The 9,900-nt window shown below is 43.7% G+C and overlaps 1 protein-coding gene across 1 annotated transcript in view; it reads left to right on the top strand.

Moving 5' to 3' along the window:
- Window positions 1-9,900, top strand: part of RBM33 (RNA binding motif protein 33) — a 94,334-nt gene that overhangs the window by 4,078 nt on the left and 80,356 nt on the right. Inside the window, 4 exon segments of the mRNA XM_025044919.1 lie at window positions 87-165; window positions 1,077-1,125; window positions 5,851-5,927; window positions 7,811-8,123. Of these exon segments, the coding sequence (XP_024900687.1) occupies window positions 87-165; window positions 1,077-1,125; window positions 5,851-5,927; window positions 7,811-8,123 (518 nt within the window).

Genomic DNA, 9,900 nt, shown 5'->3' with positions numbered 1-9,900 from the left:
AAAAAAAGTCGTTTTAGCGTTTAACTGTCGTGACGCGTCGCCTCTGTTTTAATTGCCGAGACTGACCCTCCGCGTCTCCCTCACAGACGACGACTTCGACCAGTTCGACAAGCCTGGCGCGGAGCGGTCGTGGAGGAGGAGAGCTGCCGACGAGGACTGGGACAGGTACGGCCGCGCGGCCGAGCGCGGGGCTGCGGCGCTCCCGGGGGCTCCCGCTCCGGGCCGGGTGTGCTGCTGGCAGGGCAGGTTGGGGGGCGCACAGCCCCAGAGCCCCTGTGGCTCCATCCCCCCGGCGTTTCTGCCACGGCGGTATGTGTGACACGGTGTCTCACTGTATTTTGGATTTGCGTTTCTCTGATTACTAGTGAATATGGAAATATATCTGTGTAGGAGCGTGCACGCACGCACGCACGCACGCACACACACACGCACACTCTCGCACACTCCGAAAGTATAAGAAAAGCGACGGTCTGCTGAGGCTTTCGATTTTAATATGAGGAAACCTGTTCCCCGTCACTTCAGAACATAAACAGGCTGACGGGAAAATGGTCTACGACTGCTGTGACTTGCATGTCGCAGTAAGATAAGCCCCTTAGTTGCCGCGATTTGCTCGTGCGTCCGCGGCAGCATCGCGATCTCAGCGTTCTAGTTCTTGGGTCTGGCGGGCGTCGGTGGCCTGGCAGGGCTTTTCCTTTCCAACGTCCCTAGTTAACGACACTGGGCATCTGTTCCTGCTTCATCACAGACTTTCAGAGGTAGGAGAAAGCGTAGATATTATTTATAGTTTATTGTTTTACTGATCACTGAACAGGTCCAAAACAATAAGATCTCATATCGAGGTGAAAAACTAAGAAGTCTAGCGAGAGCTGCCTCCTGTATCATAGCCTCTCATACCTAAAGGACCCGTGTTACCTATATATTTGAAAATAAGTTCTCGTTATTAATAAAGAAAAAGGAAAGTATGGCAAACAACATGAAAATACCCAAGCCCTAAAGTCCTGGGAAGCTATCCCAGAGATCTATAAACTTTCCAGTGTAACAGGGATAATACATGGCAGGTCTTTTTTTCTCCCCAGTGAACTTGAAGATGACTTACTTGGAGAAGATTTGCTCTCTGGCAAAAAGGTAAGAAATATAGGCCTTCCTGAAACTAAACGTTAGTCATTTAATTGCACTCAACATATAGGAATACTTTTTATGTGTGGGATGCATTACTGGAAAGTTCGGTATCGATTAAAATTTTGTGAACTGAATTATTTTTTAAATGTATAGAGAGCTGTCTATGAGTAAATTCTCTGATAACTTAGAATTCAAGCAATAAATTCTTCGAAGCAAATATTTTAGTTTTCGCTGTGTCCAGGGCTCTTAGCAGGTATCGATTGTGCAAGAAGTAATATCAAACTGCCACTCGCCCTGGTAAGGAGCTTACTAGTTGGAGGCTCGCATTTGGCACACTGCATCTGGAATTCACTTTTTGGGAGTATTCAGAGATAAGCTTAAAGGTAAACCTACTCAAATACACAGATATTCAGATAAATAAGAATAAAAGTCTAAAACCTAATGTAGATTTCTCTAAACCTTTTTGATCAAGTAAAAACTTTGAAGAAATTCTCTCTCATATGTGTGTATTTATTTATATATTGTGTGTATACATGGATATATCATTCTACCAATATAGTTTGAACGTACATTAAAAATAGAAATAAAAAGCCAAGGATTAAAATGAAATACTAAAGTTTTTATTTATCAACAGTTTAAAAGCACTTGCTCTTCTCATCAGATATTAAGATAGTTCTGCAGTGACACGCACGCTCTTTATACTCTCAGGCGATCAGGTCACATAACTTGTCTGATTTATCAGATTTGATTAGAGTTTTCTTCACGTCGTTTGTGATGTAGTTGATGACGACGTCGCGCTCGGCGACGTGCCAGCTCTGCCATCTTCGTGGAATTGCCGTGCTGCATTATTAGCGTTGTCTCCGATGCAGAATTTGTCATAGGATTCTTTTGAAACCACTTTCCTTTCTGTGTCCCGTTTCTTACTGCACCATCAGCCTGCAGGTGGCGTGGTTTTGGCCTACCCCATCCTTTCCTCCCTTAAGTGGCTCTGTCATCACCTGGAACTCTGTATAAGAATTTCTTTAGTTGCCTGTAAATCTCGATCTCCCATTAAGTGAATGGGGATACATCGGAAGAACTGAAAGCGAAGTCGGTGGTCCTTCCTGTGTCCTGGTCACAGGTGAGGTAGTGTGCGCGTCCTTGAAGTGCCCTACCTGTCCTTGGGGCCCCACCATCCTGACATAGCCACAGTTCTCCTTTGTAATCATTAAAGATGCTTTCGTGAAGAGGACCGGTTAGACTTACAGTGTTCAGATGTAGTAAGTGCTCCTCCGTGAAGCTGAGTTCCTGGCCCCGGGCAGCCTGCCGTGTCTCTCCCCCCCACCCCGGTGTCCGTCCCACTCGCCCTAGTAACCCCTCAGGGCAGGCATTTGTCCCCGTCTCCTTGGCCAGGACTCTTATAGTCAGTGGAGGAGCGCTGTTTGGTTTGGACACTGGTGCCAGCTATTCTGGGCGAGTCGTCTTCCCTTGCTTCTTTTTGTTGAATTGGCTGACTTGTGTAGCGCGGTCCCATTTCGGATAGAACAGGCCGGTCGTGTGATGTCCACCTCATGCTTTCTGACCCTCGCTGGGAGGGCTCTTACTCGCCTTGGACACTTGGGAGGTTTAATTTGGAACAGTGGCTGTTCCTCTCTTTCTTCTTCTTTCCTGAGGGAAAATAAATATCTTGTACTTTATGGGAGTCAAAAAATTCAAATATGTTAAAAAAGAAATAACAGAAAAATAGATATAAATCCTTATGACTGAAATTTTGCCATATTTCCTTTTATTCTTTTTCCATGTTTTTAAATATACTTTAAATACAACATATATATAAAACATTACTTCTTTTATTTTAGCATTGTATTGTTGGCATTTTCCCTTTGTCGTTAAGTGTTATTTTAAGATATTTTATAACGGCTACGTGATATTTCATCGTTTGTGTATACTTTAGTGTACCAGCCATTTTGATGTGCGATGGGATTGTTTCCAGCTCGTGATTTTTAAAGAAAAAAATAAAAAACCTTTTTTAATGGAAAGTTTTAAGCATGTACAAAAGAAGAGAGAGCAACAGACAGTCCCCCGTGTGTCTTTGCCGCCCTGTCCGGTTAGCGATCCCGGCGCGCGCTCTCCCCACCTCCGAGTGACTTGGAAGTGAACTTCAGATGTTACACGACGTTTTAATGTACAGATCGTACTGTGCTTTTGAGATTCTTTTCTTAGGAAATTTCCATAAAGGGGAATTTCTGGCCTAACGGTCTAGGTATTTTAAGGTTTTCATCTCATGTTGCCAAATTGCTTTCCAGAATTATTGCACCTGTTCCTAGCGGCGATTATGAACGTGTCTTTCATCTTCCCATTTCTTGTCTTTCATCTTCCCATTTCTTGGCTTTGATAGCACTTTTTAAAAATCTTGGGCAGCGAGATTGCTGAGAAATGATTTCGAGTTGGTTTACTTTGTGCTCGTTTGGTTTCTGACAAGAGCGGACCTTTTGTCAGGTATTCATTAGCAAGCGTATTGTACTGGGTCTGTGACTGGAGCTCGGGCTGGGGACACGGGCCGCCTGCCCGCAGCCTTTTTCCTGCTCGGTTCCTAAGAGGCGTATGGAGATGCAGCTCTGCCTGGAGAGACACTCCCGGGCTGCTGCTGGGCCAGAGACGTTGATGGCCGAAGTCACCGAAAACCATGTACTGAGTGTAGCAAACACGTCAGACTGTCAGGGGCTACTTGAGGACAAGGTCATCTGTGTCTAGAGGGAAGGTTGTTAGGGTCATGTTCTGGGCTAAAGATGAAAGGCTGCGACCGTGAGATGAAGCAGGCTGCTGAGCTGGTGATGGCAGGTGCCTTCCGTTTGTCACCCCTTGAGCTTCTCTGTCTTCCTCTTGTAGCAGCTGGCGCCGGCCCGGTACTGTGGCACACCCACTGTCCCTTCAGTGTCGGGGCGTGACTGGGGACCCGCCCCCCAGTGTCTCCGCTCCTGCTCCCTGTGTAGTAACTGTGTCCTGGGGTCGGGAGGCCTCAGGGCAGTGGGGGCCACTCTGGGGCGCAGGCTTGCTTCTCCCCGGGGGAGGCGTGCCCTTGCTGCTCGAGATTGGGCGAAGGATTTCCCTGGCATTCGTGGCCACTGTCTCTCCTCCTCCCTTGGGTTCTGTGTGCCCCGCTCTCGCATACCATCCTGAGGGGAGCCCTCCCAGCCTCCCCACTCCTGGAAACGGCTCCCCATGTTCGTTGGCATGCAGTCGATGATCACTTTTGGCCTCGAGGGTGTAGGCTGGCTCTCTACTCTAGCTTTATCAGCAAAGTGGGTATTTTGATGTCTTCCGTGTCTTACGCATCACGTTCAGAATCAACACAGAAAGGTGAATCTGCAAGACTCTAAAGTGAGATTCGTTACCACCAAGGGCCATTGCCACATATATTCCTGCTTTTGTTTGTTTGGTGAGTTATTTGGTGGTTCACTGATTTTTGACACAAAAGTTTACCTAAAAAACTCATGGAAGCAGGCTCTTATTGAATGATACTTGGCTTTCATTGAATTGTTAATTTTTAAAGATTTCTCGTGGTTTTGTTTATTAATGAATCGGGTAGCTAGACCTAGGCAGACCTGGCTCACTCTTGTTAATGGCTTAGCCCGGGCCTAGTTTGGATGACAGATTAGGTGGGGGCCCAGGTGAAACGTCATTTTGGGTCTGTTAAGCAGTGTTTCATTTTCATACAGATCCAGCTACCCTTCTTCAAGTAAACTAACTACATGGTCTGTTTTTTTTTTAAATCTTATTTTACTGTCACTGATTAGATGGAGTCTCTTTGGACTAATGAGGACATAAGATTGGTATATTTTTGGCCTATACCAAAAATACTATAATGAAGAAAATACAAGTTCAAGAAACCGCATAAGCTATAAAATACTGGCAGAAGATTGCTCGTTCGCTTCATCCTCAAGTGGAAAATCAAGTCTTCCTGTCTTTTTTCCTAATGTGTGTGTGGTGGGGGTGGGACTTCTTCTGACTTTTGAAGGGAGAGGAGTAATTTACATACACCAAAGAAAATGCAAAGTCCCCCGCCCCGCCAGATACTGGTAGATATTTAACTTAAAGCCTGGAACTATAGAAATTTGACAAGTTGATAGAATCCCCAGTCTTTCTCTATTTACTGATATCACGAATGCACAGGCCTGTCAGGAACAGGGCCGCGGACCTGAACTAGTCGAATGTATTTCCGTGTGTCATTTGTGTCGGACTAACCAGTTTTAGTCCCTTATTCCAGTTTGACGATCCAGTTATCTAAAATCTGCTTATTTCTAAAATTCCATTTCCCCTCCTTATTCTTCATAAAGTCTTTAGATTTTGGAAACCAGCAGTGTTAAAATTAGTAAAATCTTAAGGATACTATTTTTTTCTTTTCATACACACATGAAAACAATGGTATCCGTAAGTTTTGGGGTGGTTTGGACACCACCCCAAGACTCTTCCCTTTTTCTTTTTGTCAGACTTAGATCAATATGATCATTCTGCTTGCTGCTTCCATACTTACTTGACCGTGCATCTGAGAGTTAGTCTGGGGTAGTTAGTGTGCCATATTGGGATTTCTCGATTGTCACTGGCTTTATCAAACTGAGAAAACTTTCCGTGTGTCACTTGTTTAAATAACAACAAATGTCCCAAACAAGCCGGTCAACGTGATTTTGCACTTTTGTAACAAGTGTTTTTATGGCAGTTATGTTCATTAACTTGGCTTCTTATTTTGATTAGAATCAGTCCGATTTGTCAGATGAGGAGCTGAATGATGACCTTTTACAGAGTGATAATGAAGACGAAGAAAATTTCAGGTATTTTTCTCATTATTATTAGCACATTAAAAATGTTCTTTAAATTGATGGGAACTGTTTGTGATTTAGAATTATAATGGGTATAATTAATAATGTGTTATCTTTAATATATGATTATATTCTAAATGGGTTATCAATATTACTCTGATGTGGAAGCCACATATATATTTTTATAAATAGGTCAGATGTTTAAAATGAGTGTAGGTCTTGCGTTTAATGACCCCCATGAGCTCTGTCGAGTGCAGGCCGTGAGAAAGCTCAGTGCAGATACGACAAAGGCCTGCTCTATCTGGGTGGGCACGGTGACCTTGGACTCTTAATGTTGTTCATTGCAGTTTAATGTTGCTGCTTTTGTTTTCATTCTAGATGGTTTTTATCAGTTTACTGAGTTGCCGTTTTGGGAATTCGTTTGTGTCATACTTTAGACTCTAGCCAACTCTCTGAATATGATTGTTTTAGTCAGTTCGGGTGGCTGCAACAAACTATCATAAACCGGGCGGCTTCAACCATGAATTTATTTTTCACAGTTCTGGAGGCTGGAAGTCCAAGGTCAGGTTCTAATGAGGACCTGTTTTCTGATTCATAGATGGTGGCTTCTGGCTGTGTCCTCAAGGCGGGAGGGTTGAGGGGGCTCTCCAGGGTCCCTTTTATGAGGATCTTTACCCTCACGACCTAACCACCTCCCAGAGCCTTCACCTCCAGACACCATCCCATTGGGGGTTATGGTTCAACACATGAATTTGGGTTCAACACATTCAGCCTATAGCAATAATGCTTATCTTTCTATTGTCGGCATTGTAAGCTCTATTGTAAGAAGAGGAAAGATTTTTTTTTATCTATATACTCTGGTAGGTGGAGTAATTTTTTTCAACTTTATGAGGAAATATCATGGAAATATAGACTCTTGGTTATAAATGCAATTAACAAATTTATGCCTTATTGAGCTATAGATTTGTAAAAGGTTTTCTAACATAAAAGTCATTTTTACAGGTAAAAAGACCGTTTTAAATTAATTTATTCTGTCAGGTATTTAAGTTTCCCAATTCCATTCATTGACAATAATATATTTTGTTCTTTTAAGTTAGTTAAATTGCCCTTGAAATATACTTTTGGAGTTTTTTAGCTACATAATTTCTTCATGACTATGTGACATATTCATTTTTTTGTTGTTGTTATTAGGATTGGATACTTAATATTTGGGACTGAGATTTATCTGCAAAACCTTGCATTTTAAGTGTTATCTTGCATCTTATTGTTGGTATTTAGCTTTTGTGACTTAATAGGTGGAATATGATTTTTTTTCAGTTTTAAAAACCTGTTATTTTACTCAGAAATTAGGAACTAATTTTTTGACATTTGTGACTAGTATAAATTTAATTTATTTGAGCATTGAAATATATAATATTTTGATTTTTAAGCAGCAGGTTATAATTTGTGCCATAGATTTTTAAGAAGAAAACATATTATTCTTAAAATTTTGTGTCCGATTTTCTGTTTATAGAGTAATACTCCTATTTTTACTTTCAAATCTTAGAACACAGATGCCTGCCTTTTTCTTCTGGTCGTTAGAAGGAAATGCAGCTGTTTGCGTTCAGTCCTGAACCTCTCCTTGTGAGACCTGTTTTCCAATGTGGTCCATCCGATTCTCTTGGTCACACAACCTGCAGCTGACGGTGGGGCGCCGTGTGCAGGGGGAGCCTGTGCGGGCTCAGGGCACCGCAGAGAGCTCCGTGCCGTCACGCTGGGGTCAGTGTGGTCATCAGAACCGGAGTGACCTCTCACCGGGCAGGGCGTCAGCCTTTGAAACAGTCAGTTTATGTAATGACTTGGTTTGGGGCTCTACTCTTAGCGGGTGCCTGTCCTTGTCTTTTTGTCCTCTCTAGTTCTCAGGGTGTCACCGTTAGTCTCAATGCCACATCCGGCATGGTCACATCATTCGAACTGTCCGACAATGCCAATGACCAGTCTGGAGAACAGGAATCGGAGTACGAGCAGGGAGAGGATGAACTCGTCTATCACAAATCCGACGGGTCTGAACTGTACGCTCACGAGTACCCAGAGGAAGGACAGTACGAAGGCCACGATGCTGCGCTGACGGAAGGCCACATCGAGTATGTGGAAGAGCCAGAGGAGGAGCCGCTGTACAGTGACGAAGTGTTAGACATCGAGATCAATGAGCCTTTAGACGAGTTCACAGTGAGTCCTCCTCCTTTGTGTGGCCGGAAGATAACATGGCTGCCAGGGTCCAGGTTTCTAGACTGATTTGAAATCTATTTACCTCCCTCGGGAGGGAGGGAAATTAGACCTTATTATCACTGTCTGCCAGTTTCTTTATCTGAGCTATGACAAAGTTTGTGTTGACAGCTTGTTTGGCCGGAGGTAATGCTCCTTTGTCATTCTGCAAGGCTTCGGGAATCATGACCTTGAGGCTTGCGCCCTCAGGAAGCAGCCGGCTTTGTGTGGCGGAGATGCTCTGTCAGTGGTTAGGAGTGCTTAATGCAGAGCTTTCATCCAGGCTTTACACCAGATCTGATAAAGTCCTTCTAAGGTGAAAAGATTATTGACCTGCTAAAGACATCTTTAAGGTGCTAATATTCCGGAGTGATTGATGTCCCGCTCATTCACCCTTTGTAAGGAGAACTGTCTAAACAGGAATAAAGAGATGGGAGGTTAGTTTGGGAAATGTCACACAGAATGTGTTATCTGTGATCAGGAGGCGAAGATTGTGCTGATTTTTATTTCAGAAAGATGATCTTGGTAGTAGCCGTTTATTTTTTCTTAAGTTGGACCTCGGAGAATGGAAAAGGTGCTGGTGAAAGCTTGCTCATCAGTCGGTAATGGTTCATCGTGAGAAAAGCTTTGTTTTTAAAGCAAGCACTTAATGAACCTTATGTGAGAAGGATGTGATCTCCTTAGTGGCCTAGAGTCTGTGGTTCCCAGGTCACCGGCCGAGGCGTGATGTCAACGGGCTGCCCGGCAGGGGTAGAGGTGTGCAAGGGAGTCGCTCATTCAGAGTGCGCTCGCCTTTGAGAAGACTTCAAAAATTGCAGGCTTTTGGCCAATGACAGATATATATATATAAATTTTAAAGGAGATTGTTTATGTGGAACCTTAGGATATTTATTTCTAGTCATGATTGCGTTCAGTTCTCTCAGTAGTTATTTCTCAAATTCGGTTCTTTTGGAATGCTTTCTGTTGAGTAGATAGAGTGATGAAAGATGTTTGCGAAGTAGAATCGCGTGAAAGATGTCGTGGGTGCTTGTAATGGTTGTCTTAGGAATCCTTCGCCAGTGCGGACAGGTGCGCTCTGATTTGCTGGTTCGTGTGCGTCCTAAAGTGGGACGCTGTAACTTAGAATGCTTCTTAAACATCAAGCCAGGATATTTTAAAATCGTGCCTCTTGTTCCCCAGTTGTGGCATTCTGTTAGTTCTGCTGCTCATCAGTAAGATCAGAGGATTGACTGATCGTGTCTGGGTCTTCTCCCTTGTAAGTCCGACAGTCTAGCAAATCTTTACTGCTGTCCAAGCACTGGGGGCACAGATATTGCTAAAACATGAGACATGACGCATGGCCCTGCCTCCGTGACCTTAGAACTTAGTGGAACACATCACAGTTGGGAAGCCTTTATGCGTGAGTGCGCATGGCCACCTGGGCCGTCTCTGTCGCTGCGGCGTACCTGTAGAGTGTGTGGTACGGAGAATTTCTAGTAAGTGAGGAATTTCCCTCTTGCGTCCCATTGTCAAACCTGACCTTACATTTAGGCCCCGGTTGTATGAAATCCAACCTAATTACCCAGCCTCTTGGGGTCTAAGATTCAGGTAGCGAAAAAAAGGATGTTGCAATTTAGTACACTCACAGTACTGTTCCACATGAAAATGAATTTTTCTTCAGAATTCATAAAAGTTACTTAAATTCTGAAAGCGTCCTCATAATTTTGGAGAAGGCTAAACTTTAAGGATGAGGAAGCGGTTC

This window comes from Pteropus alecto, unplaced genomic scaffold, assembly GCF_000325575.1.
Source record: "Pteropus alecto unplaced genomic scaffold, ASM32557v1 scaffold320, whole genome shotgun sequence".
Taxonomy (NCBI): Eukaryota; Metazoa; Chordata; class Mammalia; order Chiroptera; family Pteropodidae; genus Pteropus; species Pteropus alecto.
The sequence above is the reverse complement of the archived record's forward strand: the minus strand, read 5'-3'. Positions and strand labels throughout refer to the sequence as shown.